At 46.9% G+C, this 24,564-nt stretch overlaps 2 protein-coding genes and 1 pseudogene across 2 annotated transcripts; 2 read left to right on the top strand and 1 right to left on the bottom strand.

Moving 5' to 3' along the window:
• The first annotated feature begins 4,406 nt into the window (after positions 1 to 4,406).
• On the top strand, positions 4,407 to 5,882 carry LOC138071506 (melanoma-associated antigen B2-like). The gene is made up of 2 exons (XM_068963032.1): positions 4,407 to 5,628; positions 5,812 to 5,882. Exons 1-2 carry the CDS (start codon positions 4,407 to 4,409, stop codon positions 5,880 to 5,882), a joined length of 1,293 nt encoding a protein of 430 aa, XP_068819133.1.
• A 10,567-nt stretch (positions 5,883 to 16,449) lies between these two features.
• Positions 16,450 to 17,376, top strand: LOC138070648 (melanoma-associated antigen B1-like). The gene has a single exon (XM_068961884.1). It carries the CDS (start codon positions 16,450 to 16,452, stop codon positions 17,374 to 17,376), a length of 927 nt encoding a protein of 308 aa, XP_068817985.1.
• A 5,071-nt stretch (positions 17,377 to 22,447) lies between these two features.
• LOC138071854 (ubiquitin-conjugating enzyme E2 D3 pseudogene) lies at positions 22,448 to 24,564 on the bottom strand (annotated as a pseudogene).

Genomic DNA, 24,564 nt, shown 5'->3' with positions numbered 1-24,564 from the left:
CTATACACACTATAAATACACTATACACTATACACACTATACACAGTATACACACACTATACACTAAACACACTATACACACACTATACAGTATACACAATACACACACACTATAGACACACTATACACTATACAGACTGTACACACACTATACACTAAGCACACTATACAAACTGTACACACACTATACACTCTATACACACTATACACACACTATACACTATACACACTATACACACACTATAGACACTATACACACACTATAGACACTATACACACACTATACACAGTATACACACACTATACACTATACACACTATACACTATACACACTATACACACACTATAGACACTATACATACACTATACACTATACACACACTATACACTATACACACACTCTACACACTATACACACACTATACACTATACACACTATACACTATACACACTATACACACACTATTCACTATGCATACTATATACACTGTACACACACTAAACACACACTATACACTATACACACTATAGACACTATATACACACTATACACTATACACACTATACACACACTATACACTATACACACTATACACTATACACACTATACACACACTATACACTATGCACACTATAGACCCTATAAACACACTATACACTATACACACTATACACACACTATAGACACACTATACAATATACACACTATACACACACTATACACTATAAACACACTATACACACTATACACACACTATACACTATACACACTATACACACACTATACACACAATATACACTATACACACTATACACACTATACATACTATACACACAATATACACACACTATACACTATACACAATATACACACACTATACACACACTATACACTATACACACACTATACACACACTATACACACATTATACAGGATACACACTATAGACACACTATACACTATACACACTATACACACTATACACACACTATACACTATACACACACTATAAACACACTATACACTATACACACTATACACACACTATACACACTATACACTATACACACTATACACATACTATACACACACTATACACACACTGTAGACACACTATACACTATACACACTATACACACACTGTACACACACTATAGACACACTATACACTATACACTACACACACTATACACTATACACACTATACACACTATACACACACTATACACACACTATACACTATACGCACTATACACACACTATACACTATACACACACTATAGACACTATACACACACTGTAAATGGAGGCCCTGGAAAATCACTGATGCTGTGGACCCCAGGAAGCGCTAGGCACAGATGTGAGGTTGATTTCAGTCTAGAAGTCTTAGCGAGGTGGGACCTCTGTCTAATACAATCAGCCGCAGCTTCGCAGAGGGAGGGACCTGAATTCAAAGAGGACCTCACATGTGATGCTGAGTGTTAGCGGGGACCCCTGCAGAGGGAGCCAAACAGAATTCTGTAAATTCTTAGCCCTGAGAAGTGCCAAAGAGCTACTTCTGAGTGGTCCCCTCATTCAACCTGTGTGATATTAGGGAGGGCTGAGTCTCCTCTAGCCTGGTCAGAACCCAGATCTGCAGATGAGGGTGTGTTGACCCTAACAGGACTTAAGGTGAGGACCATCAGTTCTAGTGGGAGGATCTCTCCCCCAACGAAGGAGGCTCACAGAGTGGCAACCCACCTGACAAGCAGAGATGCTCAGAGCAAAGCTGGCCTCCCACCACTGGGGACTTGGGAAGGCGAGGGCTTTGTCTGGGAGCTGGAAGACTTCGGTTCATACAAGGAGGCATCCTGGGCTCTGATACACTGCACAAGGAGGATGCGAGGACGGATGAATATTGAGCTACCAGGGTTCCCGTAGCACGCTGCCCCTGCCGTCATCCCTGGGAGACCCCACGTAGGACCCTACGCAGCTCCCTTCCCTCCACTTCCGCTTTGAAAGCGAGCGGATCGGCCGGTAGCTGTGGCGACCGTTTGGCGGAGACTTAGTGTCCAGAACTCGTCCGGAACCAAGGTGAGGACCTGAATGGAGCTGAAGGGACTTTCCCAACCCTCCCAGCAATAAAAGTGACCCATCCACATCCCACCCCTGTGATATGGCTCTTATGAGTCCCTCAGCGCTATCGGCTGAATGTGCGCTAGAGTTTCTCAGGCTAAGGCGTTGGTCTGTGGGGGGTAGGCCCGGATTCAACACTCGGAGAAGCTCTAGGTCCTAGAGGAGGGCCCTGAGGGCTGATGAGCAGACTTCGACACTGCAAGGCGGCCAGTCTGAGCGGCCCCCCTATACTGGGCTCTAGGAGGCCCCGGGTAGAGCTGGCCAACTGTGGTGCCCCCTGGTGTCCACTGGAGCTGGTTTTGGGGAAGTGAGAGCCTTGCTCTAATGGAATAGACCCAGGTCAACGAAGGGACCTAGTCCCCAACAATATTAATGGCTGTGACGCTAGTAAGGATGGGGGCTCCTCCCATAAGAAATGGAGCCACATAAAGCGCCAGTCCTATTTTCAGGACTGGGAGAATCAGGCGTTTTGACATGACACTTCCCGGGACATCTCAGGGAAGTGAAGACCAGGTCAGTGGGGGCAGCCACAGGTTGGCAAGGGAGGGTTTGCAGTTTCCTGGTGGATGGTGAGAACGTTGGGGGCTGTGGATGTTCCACACCACGTCATTCGGACCACATCTCCCTGTCTTCGTCCCTGGGGGACCTCAAGGATACATGTCGATTCCCATTGTGGGCTAATGGGGAAGTCAGGGTCTTGGTCTGAATGGAGTGGTCAGCAGAGGGAGAAATCTTCCACCCTGTCATGAGTCAAATGTAGGCCTTGGTTGCTTCTGTGTCCTGGCCATGGTAAAGACTGCTGCAGTGAACATGAGTACAGGTGTCTGTTTCCATTACCGTTTCCTCAGGATATATGCCCAGTAGTGGCATTGTTTGCTCATGTGATAGTTTTATTCCTAGTTTTTTATGCAGAGTGAATTAAGTCTGAAAGAGGAAAGCCAATATCATATATTAATGCATATATATGGAATCCAGAAAGATGGTAGTGATGAACCTATTTGCAGGGCAGCCTGGAGATGCAGGCCTAGAGAACACATTCGTGGACACAGTGGGGGAAGGAGAGGGAGGGGCAGATTGAGAGAGTAACATTGAAAAGGTACATATTACCATATGGAAAATAGATAACCAGTGGGAATTAGTTTTATGACCAGGGAGCTTAAAGCCAGTGTTCTGTGATAACTTAAGAGGGGTGTGACGTGGGAGGGAGTTTCAAGATGGAGGAGACATAAGATAAACCTACAGCTGATTCATACAGATGTGTGGCAGAAACTGGTACAATATTATAAATTAATATTGTAATATCGTAAAAAATAAATTTATTTCCAAAAAGACATATAGGAGAAAACAGAAACAAAAGAATATTTTAGACCTTGAATTGGGATCTTTTGAGTGTCCACAGGGACATCAACCTGCCTGCACCAGATTTTGTTCTCAAGAGACCGTGTTTGGTAAGATAAGGTCATCTTCACTTCCTGCTTTTGGGACACAGAGTGACTGGCTTTTACTATCAAGCAGTCGTCACTTCAGGAGAAAGTTGAGCTTCTCTACCAGGAGCTCAATAAGGAACCGGAGTGAGTAATCAGTGCACCCATGCCAGCCCTCGGATTTCAGCCCAGGAAATCTCAGGGAAGGGCTGTGAGGCTCAGCACCTTCTTTACTGTATTATACAAAGTCTGCGGGAGGGGAAATGTCTAGTCTGAAGGTGCAGACAGCAGCCCGCAAATGGATAATGGTGCCCAATGTTTTAAGGAGCCGAGGTAAGGACCTTGCATGATGATCCCAGTGAACTCAGGGTAGAAAAGACCCTAATGAGCTCTCAGCACTGGTTGTCTATCTCCTGGCAGGGAGGTGGACTGAGGCATTCTTTCACTTATCTCTGGATCATGGGGAGGCCTAAAGTGTCGGCATCAGTGTAGCAGAGGGAAGGGTGCCAAGGCTCCGCCAGGACTTGACGTGATAACACTGAAGTAGAACTTAGAAAACCCCACTGCTGGCACCTGCTGGCACCTGAGTGAATCCAAAGCAGGGCTGAGAGGTCTCAGAGGAAAAGTACGGCCTCTATTCTTGCTCTGTGGGATTGTGTGGGGAAAGGCTAAGCAGGACAACAGGAGCCTTGTGGGTTCCTAGGGCAGAGTCCTCAAGGACACCTGCAGAGGCGGCCTTTGATTAAGCCAATGCAGAATCTCCCTGTTTTAAGGTGCTCATGTCAGCTCATTCTCCATCCTCCAGGTGCCCACACCTCCTGTCTATTGGCCCAGACTCGTGCCTGCGGTCCCTGACCACAGCCATCATGCCTCGTGGGCAGAAGAGTAAGCACCGTGCTCGTGAGAAACGTCGCCAGGCCCGGGCTGAGACCCAGGGTCTTCATGATCAGGCTACCACATCTGGGGGAGAAGAGACCACCTCCTCCTCCCCTCCTGATTCAGAGAGCGGTCCCTCAAGCTCGTCTGCTGCTGGCACCTCCAAGGGGCCTCAGGGAGCCCAAGGCACCACCAGCGCTGCTGCAGGTGCTATACACAAAAGATCTGGTGTCGGGCGCACAGCACGCTCGAGATCTGGTGTCGGGCGCGCAGAACGCTCGAGATCTGGTGTAGGTGCCGAGGGCCAAGTTCAGGAAGGGGAAAATTCCTCCCAGGCCTCAGCTGCTGCTGGGAGCTCTCATACAGATCTTCTGACCTGGAAGGCAGAGGTGTTGGTCCAGTACATGCTGTGTAAGTATACGATGAGGGCGCTCATTAAGAGGTCTGAAATGCTGAAGGCAGTCACTAGAAGGTACAGGGAACAATTCCCTGAGATCCTTAGCAGGGCCTCTGAGCGCATGGAGCTGGTGTTTGGCCTGGTGCTGAAGGAAGTCAGGCCCAACAGTCACTGCTATACCCTGGTGAGCAACCTAGATCTCAGCGACAGTGAGTCTATGAGAGGTGACTGGGGGCTGCCGAAGAATGGTCTTCTGATGCCTCTGCTGGGTGTCATCTACCTGAATGGCAACCATGCCCCTGAGGAGAAGATCTGGAAGTTCCTGAATATGCTGGGCATCTATGATGGGAGAAGTCACTTCATCTTTGGAGAGCCCAGGAAGCTCATCACAGAAGATCTGGTGCGGGAAGGGTATCTGGAGTACCGCCAGGTGCCCAGCAGTGATCCCCCTCGCTATGAGTTCCTGTGGGGTCCTAAATTGCTCACAGAAACCAGCAAGATGAAAGTCCTGCAGTTTTTGGCCAAGGTCAAGGATTCGGGTCATACTGCCTTCCTGCCACAGTATGAGGAGGCTTGGAGAGAGGAGGTAGAGAGCACCGGAGACAGAGGGGCAGCCAGGGCTGGCCCTTCTGCCTCACTCAGGCCTGGCACTGCTGCCTCAGCTGCTGCTGGCCCTTCCTCTTCAGCCCGGCCTGGCACGGCTGCCTCAGCCAGCGCTGGCCCTTCTGCTTCGACCAAGCCTGGCATTGCTGCCTCAGCCGCTGCTGGCCCTTCCGCTTCGACCAAGCCTGGCATTGGTGCCTCAGCCGCTGCTGGCCCTTCTGCTTTGACCAAGCCTGGCATTGCTGCCTCAGCCGCTGCTGGCCCTTCTGCTTCATCCTGGCCTGGCACTGCACCCTCAGCCGCTGCTGGCCCTTCTGCTTCGGCCAGGCTTGGCACTGCACCCTCAGCCGCTGCTGGCCCTTCTGCTTCAGCCTGGCCTGGCACTGCACCCTCAGCTGCTGCTGGGCCTTCAGCTTTGACCACTGCGCGCCTCAGGGCCGCATCCAGCTGCTCATCTCGCCCCTAGTGTGGTCTGAAGCTCATTGTTCACTTTGTGCGTGGAGAAGCCTGTCAATCTGTGTTCCTGATACGCATCAGTAACGTGTTGACTTTATTTCCCCCAATTTTCAGTTCTTAAAATATTTCAACAGAAAGGTCATTTAGATTCATGATATAAGCATATGAATAACATGGGTCACACACAGTTTGCTGTTTGTCAAATTTAGGAGCTAAAATTTTGTTTTCTCAAATATTGGAAATCCTCACATCACCTTTGTGATCCAGGGTGAGAATAACATCACTTTAGGATGAGAATCTGCTTAGAAATGTGAAAGACACCACGCTAAGAGAGGCTCAGAACATTGATACATAAATTGAGATATAGCTGAAAGCTAGTCAGTTTTTGGTTTACTTTCCTCTCTGTTTAGTCTCCCTTTTTGTAAAGATAAAAGTTATATACCTGAATATGCTTATGTTTTTCAAGAATGTTTGAGATTATAAATTATTGCAAATGATTTATTCGTGGTTCTTCTTTTACACAAACATTAATTGAGCATCTGCTTTTAAGAAGTCTTCATGCTTATACTGGTGATATTTAGTCAAAAATGTCTCAGCCTCTTCCCATTCAATTATAGTCTCTCAGAGAAGCTGTCATTCTATGGAAGAGGCTGAGATGCTCTCTACCTCAAGAAGAAAAAGAAAAAAGGGTAAAGTGGGGTTGGAAACAGCATATTACTTTGTTTTCATTGCTAGGAAGAATTTTTGCTAGATTCAGGAGGTTGGGTATTTTTTTTTCCCTTCAGTTAGAATGCTGCATAGTACCTGCTATCTCTTAGAGGCAAAAAAAGAAAAAAAATACCAGCTGATGTAATCCCAGCTAATTATCTGAGGTCAAGATAATCATAGTAATAACTGCCATTGCCCCTAATGTCTCAGTAGAGTCAAGCACCATGACAGATGCTTTCTGTAAATACATATATTCCACCAGTCCAACAAGACAGGGCCTATCAAACACAGTTCATGATGTAGAGCCCAAGGCTCATAGAGATAGTGTTTGATTTTTGCTGAAGTACTTCAGGCTGGTAAATGACAGAGTTGGGACTAGACTTCTGCTCTATAAACTACTGTAGCACTCATACTATTTCCACCCCCCACCCCTTATCTTTTTTTTTTTTAACAAGTACCTTTAACATTTGATATTTCATTTCCTTTTTCTTATTTATTTGGCTGTGCTGGCTCTTAGTTGCAGCACGTGGGGTCTACTTCCCTGACCAGAGATCAAACCTGGGCCCCCTGCATTGGGAGCCTGGAGTCCTAGTCCCTGGACCACCAGGAAAGTCCCCACCCTGTATCTTTTATTTCAGGGTTTTTCTTAATACTTCAAAATTTGTTGTAGGTGATTAAAAAGAATGCCCTTGTGCTCAAGCTCTTGGATCAGAATGTGTAGCCAGAGCAGTAAGAATACCAAATATATTTAACCAAAAATACATATCCCTTATTCATTTCTCACAGATTAATGAGACAATATTTGGTGCCAGTATAAGCATGTGCGTTGGCCCTATTAGATAACCTCTGAAGACCAATGGCTCTCCATATCATGCTTACAGTCTCTTGCTGGTAGAAAGTATATCTATCAGAAATAATATGAGAATCTTCACCTGGCAGATGAGGAGATAGATTGATGTACTTTATTTTTTCCCTAATGGGTGACGACCTGTCCTGGGACTCCTGCCTTGGGCTATAGCTTCTCCATCTCCCATCACTCCTAGGACAGGGACCCATTCTCTGTAGCACTGCAGAGCAAACATAGCTGAAGAGTTTGTAGAGACGTGGAATTTCCCCAAAGGACTTTAATCCAAGACACAGAAAGCAAGATGAGGACCCCATGTAGGAGGGTTGAGGAGAGCAACACACCAGAAAAGGAGGGAGTGGTCACTGGAACAGCATTCCCGACTGCTCTCAGACACAGAGGATCTCAGAACTGTTAGGCAAAGCATAGCCTTGCTTATTCTTCAGGCTTCTCAGAGACCTAAGAAACTTGGTGTTGGGGCAGAGTTCTGAGGTTGGATAGGAGTGAGGAATTGACGGTGATTAACGTGAATGAGGGTGATAGAAAGACCCAGCCACAACAGTAGCAACCCATAAAGACCTGTCCTCATTGGCAAGCCCACAAAGTCCAGAAAAATCCAGGCTGCTGTGGTTAATGCTTTCAGCTCAGGTCCCAGGAAGGTGGGGACATTGGGAATCAGCAGAGTCCTCAGCCTCAGATCAGCAGAGAATAGAGCCCCGGGAACGGTGCAGATTGAAGACCCAGAGTGTGGATATGGAAGCCCCGCAACCCCAGCTGACAAGGCTACACTTACTCCCTCCTCTCCAGTTAGCCCTGGGAAACATAGGTAAGTGCTGGCCAGCTAAAGGGCCCCCTGACTTCTGCCTGGAGGGTGTCAAGGAGATGTGGACATTGATTTATAAGCTGGCTCTTCATCAGAGAGTGGAAATCCCAGACATGACATTTGCACAGTCCTGTATGAGGAGTGTGGCAGCCAGCTACCCCATTACAGATAAATTCTTAGACAGTCCTGCAAATGTAATGAGCCCTAGGAGGGAACAGGCAGGGCTTTCAGACTAGGTTTATCCCTTATTTTCTGAAGGCGAATGGCTTCAGCACCTTAAAGTCCTTGGGCTAATGGAGGGAGCCTGTATCAGCTGAGGAAGGGTACCCAGTTCCTAACAGGAATCAACTGATGATACAGACCGACAGCAAAGGATCCCTCCCAGAAAGAAGGGGGCTACAGAGGGCACTGTCCCTGTTAGGCCTTAGACTGTGCCACTAGGCCTGGTGACATGGTGAGTCCTACTCACTTCCTCCCAGAGGATCACATGGAGGTAAGGAACCTCATCCTGATCAAAGGGAGCAGCCGAAGCTCCGTAGAAGGATGATTTTCAGCTTGTGCCAGAAGTCAAGGTGAGGACCCTGAAGACTGAAAAGACCACCTGCCTCAAAACAGTGGGGGGCAGAACATATTCCTTCCACTACTGTTAGCCTTGGAAGACCACAGACTGGGTGGCCCATGAGACAAATTCCACCTACCTTGAGAATCTCAGGGAATTGGGGGCCTGATTGGAGAAGCGTTAAGGCAATTCAGGGAGCATTTCCAGGTTATTTCCAAGTCAGATTGAAGATGATAAAGAATGTGAGAATACATATACCAGGATGTCCACACAGAATCCTCCCTACTGTCAGGCTACAAGGCCCCAGGCAAAGTTGTCAGGCCAAGGGGCTGTTCAGTTCTGACTGAGGAGTAGCAGGAAAGTTAGGGTTTTGGGTCCCATGTTAACAAGGGGGAATCTTGGGCTTGGCTGAGAGTCAAATTTGAGACCCTGATTTGGGACCCTGAGAGGAACCATCTGTCATCCTCAACCAGCTTCCAGAGCTTTCATCCTTATGAGACTATTGGCAGGCATGGCTAGTTAAGGCCACCCTTATTTCTTCCTCCAGGCTCACAGGGAGGTATTGGTCTTACTATGAGGAGTTCAAGAAGGAGGGGATTCCCCAGGCCCCACCAAAATTCAAATTGTGGAGCCCGAGTGGAGACTGAGGGGTCCATCCATCGTTGAATAGAGGGGACAAAAGAGAGTCATGCCCTATCCTTTGATGTCAGTTCTAGAAGATCAGGGCATGGCTGTCAGCACTCTCCCTAACTTCTTTATATCACACCTTTTTGTTATTATTGAATTGCTAAGTCATGTCTGACACTTTTGTGACACCATGGACTGTAGCCCATGAGGCCCCTCTGTCCATGAGATTTTCCAGGGAAGAATTTTGAAGTGGGTTGCCATTACTTTTTTAAAATTTTTTGACATTACTTTGCCAACAAAGATCTGTCTAGTCAAGGCTATGGTTTTTCCAGTAGTCATGTATGGATGTGAGAGTTGGACTGTGAAGAAAGCTGAGCGCTGAAGAATTGATGCTTTTGAACTGTGGTGTTGGAGAAGACTCTCGAGAGTCCCTTGGACTGCAAGGAGATCCAACCAGTCCATTCTAAAGGAGATCAGCCCTGGGTGTTCTTTGGAAGGAATGAGGCTAAAGCTGAAACTCCAGTACTTTGGCCACCTCATGTGAAGAGTTGACTCATTGGAAAAGACCCTGATGCTGGGAGGGATTGGGGGCAGGAGGAGAAGGGGACGACAGAGGATGAGGTGGCTGGATGGCATCACCGACTCGATGGATGTGAGTTTGAGTGAACTCCAGGAGATGGTGATGGACAGGGGGGCCTGTCGTGATGCAATTCATGGAGTCGCAAACAGTCGGACACGACTGAGTGACTGAAATGAACTGAACTGAACTGAATGGTATATGAGGCTGAGCATCTTTTCATATGCTTGTTTGCTATCTGTGTATCTTCCTTGGTGAGGTATCTGATCATATGTTTTGTCCACTTTTGTTAGATGTTAGTTTTCTTCTTCTCAAGAGTTCTTTGTATATTTTAGATTAGAGCCTTCATCAGATATGTCTTTTGCAAATATTTTCTCCCAGACTATGGCTCATCTTCTTGTTCTCTTGGTTTATTTTTATAAAGCAGAAGTTTAAAGGGAATGAAATCTAGCTTATCAATTATTTCTTTCATGGATCTCTATCACTTTTTTCTATGATGATATTTTATTGATTGATTGATTGGTATATGGCACATGGGGTCTCAGTTCCCCAACCAGGGTTTGAACTCACACTCTTTGCACTGGAAACACCGTTTTTCTTTAATTTTAACTTTTTATTTTGTGTTGGGGTATAGCAAATTAACAATATTGTGACAGGTTCAGGTGAACGGTGAAGGACTCAGCCATCCATATACATGTATCCATTCGTTCCCAAACTCCTGTCTCATCAATACTGCCACATAACACATAATTAACCAAATAATTAAGAGTGATAAATAAAGGAGACAAAGAGGTAATGCTCAGTAACAGTATGATCATCTGCTTGTGCAAAATTAAACACCCTCAAGTCATCAAGGCTTACAAGATTATCTGCCACTATCCCTCTCTGTAGAAAGTGAATATTTATTTAATTAAAATATTTATTTTTATTTTTATTTTTTGACAGCGCTGGGTCTTAGTTGTGACACTCGAATCTTTTTTGACATGGGCAGGCTCTTTAGTTGTGACATGTGAGATTTTTAGTTGTGGCAAATGAACACTTAGTTGTGGCATGTGGGATCCAGGTACCTGACCAGGGATCAAACCCAAGCAGGGAGCACAGAGTCTTAACCACTGGATTAACAAGGCAGTCCCAAAATAAAGATTTTAGAACTAACCTAAATCTGATGGCTCAGATGGTAAAGAATGCGCCTGCAATGCAGGAGACCTGGATTCGATCCCTGGGTTGGGAACATGCCCTGGAGGAGGCAACCCACTCCAGGTTTCTTGCATGGAGAACCCACATGGACAGAGGAGCCTGGCAGGCTACAGTCCATGGGGTTGTAAAGAGTTGGACATGACTGAGCAAATAAACACACACCGTAAATCTGACTGAAGAGAAGGAATATATCAACTCTTTTTTTCTGACAGCATAACATGTATCTTGGATTCCTTGATTTGTGCTGCATTTTCCTAACCTTATATCACTTTGGGGACAGAGACCCATTTTCCCCAAGATTTGCTAGAGGGTAGCTGCTCAAATGTTGTAGGAACATGCATTTCCGAGGAAGCCTTTAATCAAGCGACAGAAGCTAATATAGGAACCTCCATGAAAGAGGACCGAGGAGACAGTCACCCCTGAATGTAAGGGTCACCCAAAGACTAAGAAGAAGAATCTCAGATCAGTAGAAAGAGCAGTCCCAGGCTGTGGTAGGTGTAGTGAGGATGATGCTGGGAAAGAGGAGTCCAGAAGGACTCGAGTTGCATCCCCACTCGGAGGCTCCAATGGACTACGATGTAACGAGGATCACCCTGACTTCCAACTTCGAATTCTGAAGGAGACTAGGACCTTGATGTAAGACAAGCAGCTTCATAAAGCAGAGAGCGGAGTTACAGGATTCGTCACGTGTCGATGTGAGGACGTGAAAGTGGACTCACAGTAGCACACACTGCATCAAAGGAGGCCCTGGAAAATCTGACACTGTGGTCCCCAGGAAGCTCAGGGCACAGATGTCAGGTTGATTTCAGTCTGGAAAGGCTCAGCGAGGTGAGACCTCTGTCTAATACGATCAGCCTCATTTTCACAGAGGGAGGGACCTGAATCCAAGGAGAACCTCACGTAATAATGCTGAGCGTTAGAGGGGACCCCTGGAGAGGGAGCTAAACAGAATTCTGTAAATTCTTAGCCCTAAGAGACCCAGAAGAGCTACTTCTGAGTGGTTCCCTCATTCCACCTGTGTGATCTCAGGGAGGGCAGGGCCTCCTCTAGCGGAATTGGACCCCAGATCCGCAGAAAGAGGCATCTTGACCATAACCGGACTGAAAGTGAGGACCGTCGGTACTAGTGAGAGGGCCTCCCCCCAAAGAGGGAGGCTTACAGAGTGGCGCTCCTCCTGACAAGCAGAGGTGCTCAGAGCAGGGCCCTGACTCCCCCGACTAGGGACTTCAGGAAGCAAGGGCTTTGTTTGGAGGCTGGAGGACTCAAATTCATAGGTGGAGGCGTCCCGAGTTCTGATAGGTTGCACAGGGTCGACTGTGAGACAGGATCCAAGGACGGGTGAATATTGAGCTACCAGGGTTTCCGTAGGTCCTTGCCCCTGCCATCATCCCTGGGAGACCCCACGTAGGACCGTATGCCCCGCCTCTCCACTTCCGCTTCGGAAGCGAGGCACTCGGCTGCTTGCTGTGGCGTCTGTTCTGCAGAGATTGATTGTCCAGAACTCGTCTGGAGCCAAGGTGAGGACATGAATGTAGCTGAAGGGAATTTCCCAAGTTCTCCCAGTAATAAAAGTGACCCAGCCCCGTCCCACCCCTGCAATACACAGTTTCACTGGCCCTGTCCTGAATTACAGGGCCGAGGAGCCATCTTGTAGTTGCCATGTGGAGGGCCGCAGCGGGTCGGGCAGCTTTGTTTAAAGAGGGCGGCCTCTTTAGGTGAAGGGAGTAGTCTTGTTCTCAAAAGGTGAAAAGATGGGGCCGTCAGAGCTCACAGGGGTATCTCTTTCCAAAGAGGTGACTGCACAGAGGCCCCTCCTGCCGCCACTGCTGCAGGGACCTGGAGTAGCAGCCCCCAATCTTTTTGGCACCTGGGACTGGTTTCTTGGACGACAGTTTTTGCATGGGGTGGGGTGAGCTGGTGGGATGGGGCACGACGGGGTGGACAAGGAAGGGTGGGGTGGCATGGGAGTAGGGTGGGTTAGGGTGAAGGGATGGTTTTGGGATGCACATTACATTGTTACTTTATTTCTGTTTTTATTACATCTACTCCAGTTTAGATCATTAGGCATTAGATTGGGAAGGTTTGGACTCCTACCATAGGGGTCCAAATTACCATAGAGTAATTCAGGCTGAGAGAACCCGTCATTTTTGTGGTGGGGGTGGTGGCAAGCATTGGGAGTAAGGGACGTTCAGGTAGAGAAAGGCATTTATATAAAAAGGTATGGACCTAGAGAGTATTATGTATGTTAGGTGAAATAAGTTAGAGAAAAAGAAACTATATGATTGTACTTCTATGAGAAATCTGTAAAACAGAAACAGTTGTGATGCAGAGAAAAAAAAGAGGTGGTAATTGATGGGAGTTAGGGTTGAGAGTGTGGGGGAGGAGAGAAATAGATGAGGACGATTAAGATGTACAAACTACCAGTTACATAATAAAATCAATAGGTGTGAAAAGTAAGTAAAGAGAAAGATAGATAAGGTAACCCCATTAGGCATAGGGAGGAGTTTTAGCCTTAGGAGGAGTCAAGCCAGGACCTTCAGTGCTAGTCAGCAGGCCTGGCATCCAAGCGGATTGCTGCACTAAGGAGCAGCCCCGCTCTCAGATCTGGGCATCCCCAAACAAGGTAGCTGGATATGGAGCCCCCAGCATCTCCTCTAGCCACTCAGGGAGGTGAGAGCTTTGCTCTGGGGCATGTAGACTCGGGTCAGCAGAGGGAAGACTCCCAAACTGGAGGCCAGAATCCTGAGTGAGGACTGAGGGCGCCCCTGACTCCAGAACTGGGGCAGGGGTGGAGGTCAAGAGTCCTGCCCTTGTGGTTAGCAGCATAGCCCCAAATCAGTTTTGGCAGGATGTGGCTCACTCTGTCACCTCTGGTCCCAGAAAGGTGAAGACCTTTTTGCAGGGTTTTGGGCTCAGATTGACAGAGGGCAGAGTCCCAGGAAGGATGCGGAGTCGAGGGGAAGATCCATACACGGTAGAGAGAGCCACATCGGATGCCGCCTCTGCTGTCAGCCCCTGGGGTCCCAGGACAGAGTTGGCCAGTTCTGGTGCCCCTGACTTCTGCCTGTGGGGTCCAAGGGAGATGAGGGCCTTGGTTTCAGATCTGGCTGCCCAAGTCAGCAGAAAACAAGGAGTCCCAGGCCATGACAGATGTTGAGGCACCAATTCTATGTGAGGAAGGAGACAACTGACTCCCCCAGAACAGAGGAGCCCACAGAGTGCCACCTCTGCCGTCACCCTGGGAAGCCGGGTTAGAGCTCTCAGGCTGAGATACCCTCTCATTTCCTCGAAGGATGGTCTCAGGGACATTGGGGTTTCAGTGTGATGGGTGAGGCCTCATTCAACATAGGGAGGAAGCCCGGTTCCTAAAAGGAGACACAGTGGTAACACTGAGTGAACATGCGAGAACCCCACCCAGGAGGAAGTGAACCACATAGTCACATCACCCCTCTCAGACCTGGAAGACCCAGGCATGGGGACCAGATGACCCCCACTTGCTTCTGCCCAGAGTCTTGCAGGGAGGTGAAGAACCTCGTTGATGGGGGTATGGGTTCAGGTCCACCACTGGAGCATTTGCAGCTAGTACCAGGAGCCCAGAAGAGGACCTAAGAATTGAGGGGACCATCCAGCTACCCTGCGACAACAGAGGGCAGTGCAGAATCTCTTCCTGACTGTCTGCATCAGGAGTCCACACACAGCTGTAGCTAGAGATCGGGAAAATGTTGCTGCTTTTTAGTGGGTCTCAGGGAGATGGGGGCCTTAGTAGGAGGCGAGAGATCTCAAGTCGAGACAGAGATTTCCTGGTCTTGCCAGGAGTCACAGAGTCACAGTAAGGACCCAGAGAGATGACTTAGATGAGCACCTACCCAGAGCAGTGGGGGCCCGCAAAGTCCCAGCCCCTGTCAGCCCTGGGGCACCCCGGGCAGAGGTCGCCAGATGTCACCCCTCACTTCCAGCCCCAGGAACTCAGGGAGATGTGGGCCTTGATCTGAGGCCAGAAGACTCAGGGTGGACTAAGAGAGGAGCATAGATCCCATCCAGGTGAGGACGGCCAGCAATGATGGAACAGTGGAGTCCCAGAGAGTCCAGCCCCTGCTGCCATCCCAGGGAGGTCAGGGACAGGGGTGACAGGAGGTGGCTCACACTTTCTTTCACCTTGGGAACCTCAGTGTGCTCAGGTCAGCAGAGGGAGAATTTCTAACATTTGCCAGGACTCACGGAGAAGATGCTGAGGACTGTGGGAAACTCCCAGAATTCCTCTCACTGTCACTCCTTGGTGCCCCCAGGCATACATGGCAGGCAGAAGTGTGCCTCACTCACAGCTAACAGGGAAGTGAGTGCCTTAGTCTAATGGGTCAGCAGAGGAAGGAATCTTAGACTCCTTGAGTAAAATCTGGGGACCCATTACAGGGCCTCAGCCTCCTGCTGCAGCTCTCCAGGCCCCAGAGACCATGGGTGGTAAGGCCAGGTAGGGCCACCCTGGCTTCCCCCATTCGATCTCAGGGAGCTGTTGGCCTTGCTGTGAGGAAAGGTCCTCAAGCCAGGAGAGAAAGGAGCCCCCAGATCCTCCCAGGAGTCAAAGTGGGGACTGCGAATTTGGACTGAAGGTAGCACACTCCCCCTTCCAGCTAATCAAATGAACGCTAGAGTCTTGCCTGATCCTCCTCATTTCTTTGTGTCATTTCTAAGGGAGCTGAGGTTCTTCACCTGAAGGGGCGGCACCAGAGGCAGGAGGGAGGGGCCCACGGCCTTGGTGTTGACAAGATGAGGACCCTGAATGGTGGAGAACCGAGTTCAGGACAGAGCAGGCCCCAGAACTGCCAGTGCCATCCACCCCTAGTGTCCATGACTCAGTTCCTTCTCATGGGTCCCAGGGAGCTTTGAGGCATCACCTTTCAAGTGGCACATGGCAGGGGTCCCGGCCCCACTAAGAGCTGATGTGACAGTTGTGTGTGTGAATGAAGGGACCCAGAGGGGGCCCCACTCCCAGGCTCTGCTGTCCCTGGAGGCAGCCACAGGCAGGCTGAGGCTGGCGCGCGCTCACTTCTTACACCGGGTTCTCAGGGGATAGGCTGACCAAGAACAAGAGGCCAGCGGTTCCTGGAGCAGGGCTCTCCAGGAAACGGGCAGAGCAGCCTTCCCTCCATGCTGAAGGAGCTCATCCACTCATCTTCCCTTCTCCAGGTGCCAGCATCACCTACTTGCCTGCCTGCTCCCCTGCCTGCTGTGCCTGCTGATAGTCATGCCTCGGGGGCAGAAGAGCAAGCGCCGTGCGCGTGAGAAACGCCGCCAGGCACGCATGGAGACCAAGGATCTCGGGGATGCTCAGGCTGCTGCCTCCCCCGCCCCTACTTCTGGGAGTGCGCCCCCGGGCCCCCCCACTGCTGATGCAGGCCAGAAGCCTCAGGGAGCTGAAGCCACTAGCTCTCCTGTTGCAGAGGCTTCACATCCAAGATCTAAAGCACGTGGCAGGCGCCAAGTTAAGGGACATAAAAATTCTTCCCAGGCCTCAACCTCTGCTAAGACCGCTCCTCCAGATCCTCTGACCAAGAAGGCAGTGGTGTTGATACATTTCCTGCTTGAGAAGTTTAAGATGAAAGAGCCCATTAGGAGGGTAGATATGCTGAAGCTTTTTCACAAAAGGTACAAGACACGCTTCCCCGAGATCTTCAGGAGAGCAGCTGAGTGCATGGAGCTGGCCTTTGGCCTTGAATTGAAGGAAGTCAAGCCGAATGGTTACTCCTATACCCTGGTCAGCAAGATAGGCCTTGTTAGTGATGAGGTGCTGAGCAGCAGCTGTGAGCTGCCGAAGAATGGGCTTTTGATGCCTCTGCTGAGCGTGATCTACCTGAATGGCAACCGCGCCTCTGAGGCTGATGTCTGGGAGTTCCTGAATGTTCTGGGCATCTATGATGGAAAGCAGCATGTAATCTTTGGGGATCCCCGGAAGCTCATCACGGAAGAATGGGTGCAGCAGAATTACCTGGTGTATCGTCAGATTCCCGACAGTGATCCCCTGAGCTATGAGTTCTTGTGGGGCTCAAGAGCCTACACTGAAACCAGCAAGATGAAGGTGCTGGAGTTTTTGGCCAAGATCAATAGTACCATCCCCGGTGCTTTCCCATTCCATTATGCAGAAGCTTTGAGAGAAGAGGAAAAGAGATCCTGAGGCAGATCTCTAGTTAGATCTCATGCTGCTGCCAGGGCCACTGCCCGCTCCAGGTTCCCACCCAGAGATCCGTCCAGTGCCCAGTGAGTTCTCAGGCAGCTTCTTCACTTCGTTTGACCGATACTGCCAACCTTTTAAGAAGTGAGAGGCTAAAGTAGGCCTGGAAAAGTCATAATATATATTTTCTTTGTGTTCCTGTTTTACCCCGTTACCTTTCAAATGTTGTTTCGTGTTCTAGAATGTTTGTTTAGATTCAGAATCCAAGTTTACAAATGACAGTTTTGTTATTATCTGTCAGATCTAAGAGTAAGAGTTTTGGCACTGTGTAGTAGAATTCAGAAAATTCTTCATCTTTTTTGGATCCAGAACAAGATAACATAGCTTTGGAATAGGAATTTTCTTGGAAATGTGAAAGAATGTTGTTGTTTTAAAACAGATGAAAATCAAGTAAGCTGTAGTCAAGTTTTGATTTATGTTATTCACCTTCGTCTTAACATTCAGTAGTACCTTTAGCGATACACTTAGATGTTGTTAGTTTATTCAAGAATGCCAATAAAAATAAACAATAAGAAACTACATTCCTTGCTTGGTGGCTCCTTTATGCCCATCTTTACTTGAGCATCTGCTCTTCAGAAGCTTCTGTGCTGGTGAGGGTGATGCAAAGATAAAGGAGACCCTGCACCTGCCTGTAGATGTCTTGAGTATATGAGCAGTGATTCCATAAGGAAGGTGACCAAAAGCAGGGAGGATGCTGGGGAGGGAGTTGGGATGAGAGCAGTGAGGTATAAGTTCTCTCAGCCTTTATTCTCTTAAACCAAAACTTTGAGGTTTGGTATTTTGGCCAAGGTCAATGGTAACATCCCCAGTGCCTTCCCACCCCATTATGAAGAGGCTCTGAGAGATGATGACGAGAGAGCCCGAGCTGCAGTCAGGGTTTGTAGTCGTGCCAAGGCCAGTGTGTGCTCCAAAGTCATGTCTAGCAGTCCCTCCAGCCCCTAGTGAGGTCTGAGGCAACTGTTTCACTGTGTTCCACCAACACTCCCAACCTTTTAAGTTGTGGGAGGCTAAGGTGGGGCTGGAAAGCTAATCATAATATCCCATCTTTGCGTTCTTGTTCCTTCTTGGGAGGTCATTTTAAGTTGGCTGCATGGTGGGCTGGATGAATCTGTGATAATGGTGAGCTGGGCCCAGACCCCTAGATGGTGGGCCTCAGGTTTGGGAGGCTGAAACTGAAATGAGAAGCTGCCCTGAACAGTTACCCTGAGATTGTGAGTCAAGCAGAGGGAATCTCCGCCTGTGGGAAAGAACAGAAGGTGTCCAGTGCTCCTGCCCCAGTGCAGGTGAACACAGTCCACAAACCAGGTGTTTGATGCGTATTATTGTCACCTTTGTGATGGGATGTGGAGACGTCACTGTGCTGGCACTCTGGGCCCTGAACGGAAGGAGCCCCAGCACACTCCAAACATGAGGGTATCTCGAGTGTAATCTAGTAGACCTGCTGGGCGGGGCTAGATGTTAGTGGTGGTGAAATAGATGAAAATCAGGGTGTTTTGTCGGGAGGGCTTTGGGAGGCAGGGCAGTTACTGGTCCTTGACGTAAATTCTATAAGTTTTTGCGTTGCATCCTGGTAAAACGCTTGCCTCTAAATTTACTTAGGGTTACTTGTTTAGTTGCTAAGTCATGTCTGACTCATTGTGGCCCCATGGAGTAGCCTGGCAGGCTCCTCTGTCCATGGAACTTTCCAGGCAAGAATACTGGAGTGGACTGCCAATTCACAACCCAGATTGCCAGTCTTCACAACCCAGGGACTGAACTGACATCTCCTGATTGTCAGGTAGATTCTTTACCACTGAGGCACCTGGGAAGCCCTACCGTTTCTTGCTAAGCAGCAGTTTGATTGACTTAGCTTTCTTTGTTTAGAAGACCACATAGTCTCTAGTTTCTCCTGGATGAAGAAAAATTTCCATAGATGAAGGTAGAAATTCCCATAGATTGTCTTTCTGGTATGAAAATAAGTGTCATAAGACCTAAACATTGCCAGCTGCAGTGCCAGGTGCTGTACACAAGCTATATATGTTCTGATACTTCTGTAAGACAAGGCTTATCAAATTCACTTAGCAGACAAAGAACTTCTATTCTCCAAGCTGATAAAGTGACAGAACTGAGTGTAGAGCCTGGTCTGAATTGCGCCCGAGTCCATAATGTTTCACTCCTCCCAGTCTGAGGCTGACATTTTGTCAATTCATTTCTCTTCACACTGCCTGGCCACAATCCCCCTCGCTATAGGGGGATCCGAGAGCGCTCCTGTGGGGTCCGAGAGCCATTATGGAAACCGGCAAGGTGAAAGTCCTGGAGTTTTTGGCCAAGGTCAACTATACTGTCCCCACTGCATTCCTGCCCCTATTGTGAGGTGACTTGGAGAGAGGAAGTAGAGAGCACCGGAGCCAGAGCTGCAGCTGCATTTCTCCCTGGGCGGCGATGGCCCTTCTGTGGCCAGTGCCTACTCCATGGCTGCATCTGGCCACTCAATCTCACCTCTAGTGTGGTATGAATCCGTTCTTTACTTTGTGATCAGAAAAGCCTGTCAACCTGTGTTCCTGATATGCATCAATAACTTTTCGACTTACCCTTTTCTTGCAGGGGGTGAGGCAGTAATTTTCAAGTGATTTTCTTTTCAGTAGAAAGTTTATTTAGATTCAAAACATAAGCTTATGAATGACACGGCTCACACATTTATTGCTGTTTACCAGATTTAGAAATAAGAATTTCGCTTTCTGAAATACAAACTGAAAAATTTTAAATCATCTGTGTGATCCAGAGCAAGATTACATGGCATTGGAATAGGGGTATCCTTGGTAATGTAAAAAACCCCACACTAAGATAGGATAAGAAGAGAACAAAATTTTAAAGTGATTCAGTTACAGGTCTAGCTTACTGTATTCAGTCTCTCATTCCTAAATTTCAAAGATATATACCTTTTAAATTTAGAAGCATATGTAACTTGCATTTAGGATATACTTAAATTATTAAAGAAAATGTGAGTTTATGAAAATGTAAATTGATTCAGCCACTATGGAAAACAGTATGCTGGTGCTAAGTCACTTCAGTCGTGTCTGACTCTGTGCGACCCCATAGACGGCAGCCCACCAGGCTCCCTTGTCCCTGGGATTCTCCAGGCAAGAACACTGGAGTGGCTTGCCATTTCCTTCTCCAATGCATGAAAGTGAAAAGTGAAAGTGAAGTCACTCAGTCGTGTCTGACCCTCAGCGACCCCATGGACTGCAGCCTCCCAGGCTCCTCCATCCATGGGATTTTCTAGGCAAGAGTACTGGAGTGGGGTGCCATTGCCTTCTCCAGGAAAACAGTATAGATGCTCATAAAAAAAATTGAAGATAGAACTACCATGTGATCTGGCAACTCTACTCCTGGAAATTTAGCTGAAAGAAATGAAGCCAACACCTGGAAAAGATATCTGAACCCCCCCCCATGTTCGTTGAAACATTATTTACCATAATCAAATTATGAAAACAACATAACTGTCCATTAATGGATGAATGGATAAAGAGAATGTCACATAGACACACACAGACACACACAAACACTCATCCTCACTCAGATATTATTTAGCCAATAAAAGAAAAAAAGGAAATCTGGCCATTTGCAGTAACACTGATGCACCTTGAGGGCATTATGCTAAGTGAAATAAGTCAGACAAAGACAAATACTATATAATCTCACTTATATGTGAAAATTTTTGAAAAATGAACTCACAGAGAATAGATTGGTGGTTGCCGCAAGTGGGGGTTGGAGGATGGATTAAATGGGTATAAGTGGCCAAACGGCATAAACTTTCACAACTTTCACTTGCAAAATAAAGAAGCCCTAGGGATATTATATACAGGATGGTGACTGTAGTCAATCGTTGTTAAGTCACCAAGTGGTTTCCTACTCTCTGCAACCCTATGGATTGTAGCTTGCCAGCCTCCTCTGTCTGAGGAATTTTCCATGCAAGGATACTGGATTCAGTTGCCATGTCCTTCTCCAGGGGATCTTCCTGACCCAGGAATCAAACCCTCATCTCTGCATCAACAGGCAGATTCTTTACTGCTGAGCCACCAGAGAACCCCATAGTTAATAATACTGTATAGTATATGTGAAAGTTCCTGAGAGAATAGATTTTTTTAAAGTGAGGTATAGTTGATGTGGGCTTCCCTGGTGGCTCAGATGGCAAAGAATCTGCGTGAAAGGCAGGAGACCTGGGTTCAATCCCTGGGTCAGGAAGATCCCCTGAAGAAGGGAATGGTTACCCACTCCAGTATTCTTGCCTGGAGAATTCATGGACAAAGCAACCTGGTATGCTACAGTCTGTGTGGTCAAAAAGAGTTGGACAAGACTGAGCAACTAATACTTTCACTTCATTTTCATAGTTGATGTACAATATTTTATAAATTACAGATGAATAACAAAGTGATTCCCAGTTTTTAAAGGTTATGTTCCATTTACAGTTATTACAAAATATTGGCGATATTCCCTTTGTTGTACAATATATCCTTGTTGCTTATTGTATACATATTAGTTTGCACCTCTTAATCTTCTGTCCCTGACCTTCCCCTCCTGCTTGCCACTCCCCACTGCTAACCACTAGCTTGTTCTCTGTATCTGTGAGTCTGCTTCATTTCCCAGGTCTGTTTTATTTTTTAAATTCTCTGTGTCAGTGGTATCATACAGCATTTGTCTTCCTCTGTCTCACTTATTTCATTAATACCATCCAACTATTTACTGATTAATAGCATAATACCCTCCAACTCCATACATGTTGTTGAAAAATTGCAAAAGGTCATTCTTTTTAATGACTGAGTAATATTCCATTATGCACGCACACACATGCGTGTGTGTGTGTATACGTTGTATACATATAGATTACTTTTGTACCTTGACAAATGTCAGTAATGCTGCTATGAACATTGGAGTGCATGGAATTTTTGAATTAGTGGATTTTTTTTCCATTTTAAACAGTAATTTAAAGTTTACTCAAGATTTAATGCAGGTTATTCTGATTTTTACGTTAGCATCACATGGCATACTTCTGAGTACCTTCCTGAAAAATTCTGTTGTACTTATCTCTGTCTGTCTTATAGATCTATGCAACCTCTGGCACTGAGGACGCTATCATTTGGATTCGGATCACATAGCAGGGAACAAATGGACACCAGAACTCTAGAAATCATGAAAGCAAGAGACCACAGTGATCTTAGAGTAGCGAGCCGAGTGCCGCCGTTAGTGTTCATGTCTGGGTGATAAATTCTGTTGCAAATGCACCCTTAGGTAGTGTGAACGGGTAGTCTTTACGGAAATGAATTGTCACAGAGAATACACTGCCTTGATATGGGCTGCCATTCTTTTTCGTAATTGTGATTTGCCAATGAAATGTATCATCCCCAACTGGACCTGCAGAATATTGTGCTGGATGGTCACTGGCCACATCACTAAGTTCCTTATTAATCCATTTCAGTGCCACAGTCTGTGTTTTTTGTCTGACTCCTCACTGTCTCAGTGTGTACTCAAACGTCCGGCCAAAACTCCTGATTATCTGGTGGCTGGGAAGGACTAACTCTTCATCTCACACTGGCTCTGCCAGACACAGGTGCCTTCTTAATAACCAGAGAGGTTGGACTGGGGAGGGCTCCCTGGCAGAGAGTAGATGAGGCTGGAGGGGAAGGGGAGACGAGCAGTGGAAACCCTTAGACTCAGACAAGCATCGCGTACCTGACAGAGACCATTCAAATTAGTGGGTTTTTTTTTTTTCAGCTGTACACCCAGGAGTGGGATTGCTGGGTCATTTGGTAGTTCTGTTTTTAGATTTTGAGGGCCCTCCTAACTGTTATCCATGGTGGCTGCACCAATTGACATTCCCACCAACAGTGTACAGATCTTGTCCACATGTTCACCAGCATTTGTCACTTCTCTTCCTTTGCGATGATAGCCCTTCTGATAGGTGTAAGATAATACCTCATTGTGGGTTTAATTTGCATTCATATGATGATTAACGATGTTGAACATCTTTTCATGTGCCTCTCGGCCATTTATATGTCTTCTTTGGAAAAATGTGTATTTAAGTCTTCTGCCCATTTTTTAAATTCTTTTTTTAAACTGTCAAGTTATATAAGCCATTCATATATTTTGGATATTAACCCCTTATTGGTGATATCATTGGCAAATATTTTTTCCCATATAGTAGGTTGTCTTTTCATTTTGCTGATGGTTTCCTTGCTGTGCAAAAGTTTTTAGCTTTAGTTACATCTCATTTATTAATTTTTGCTTGTATTTTCCTAGCTTTAGGAGACAGATCCAAAAAAAATATTATTATGAATTATATCAAAAAGTGTCCCACTCATAGTGTCTTTTAAGAGTTTTATGGTTTCCACTCCTATTTAGGTCTCTAATCCATTTTCAGTTTATTTTTGTATATAGTGTTAGAGAATATACTAATCTCATTCTTTGACAGCAACATGTCAAAAATAAGATTAGAGCCTAAACACAACTTGGTATTATCAGAAAACTAAATATGCTTTCACATTTGAGCCAGTAATTAGAGTTTTCAGAAATTAACCCTGAAGAGACATCCACAACCATATGAAAATCCTTACATATCCATGAACATGCTAACTGAAGGAACATAATATATATCCACAGAGTGGAGTACTATACAGTTATAAAAAATAATGAGCATGGTCTTTGTAAACTAATAAGGGATGCTTCCGTGATAGATATAGATATATAAAAGAATGTGGGAGTTTGGGGCTAATGTCAATGATACCAAGTCCAGTGCCTTCACATCCTGGTATGAAGAGGCTTTGTGAGCTGAAAGAGAACCAGAGCCAGAGCTGCAGCCAGGGCTCCTATGGTGCCAGGGCCACTGCACTTTCCAGAGCATGTCCAAAGCTCCTCCTACCCCTAGTGAAGTCTGAGCAGATACTTCACATTGCATTTAGAGAAAGCAGGCAGTCTTCCAGCTACCGGAGGGCCAAGGTTTTTCTCATGGAAACACAGCATATAAAGTATTTGTGTTCCTATACAATATGCACAAATTGGAGGTTTTTCTTTTTTCTATTTTTAAGTGTTGCTCCTTTTAATTAAAGATGTGTTTAGCTTCAGAGTCTAAGTATACTAATGGCGCACCTCCCCCAT

This window comes from Capricornis sumatraensis, chromosome X, assembly GCF_032405125.1.
Source record: "Capricornis sumatraensis isolate serow.1 chromosome X, serow.2, whole genome shotgun sequence".
NCBI lineage: Eukaryota > Metazoa > Chordata > Mammalia > Artiodactyla > Bovidae > Capricornis > Capricornis sumatraensis.
The sequence above is the reverse complement of the archived record's forward strand: the minus strand, read 5'-3'. Positions and strand labels throughout refer to the sequence as shown.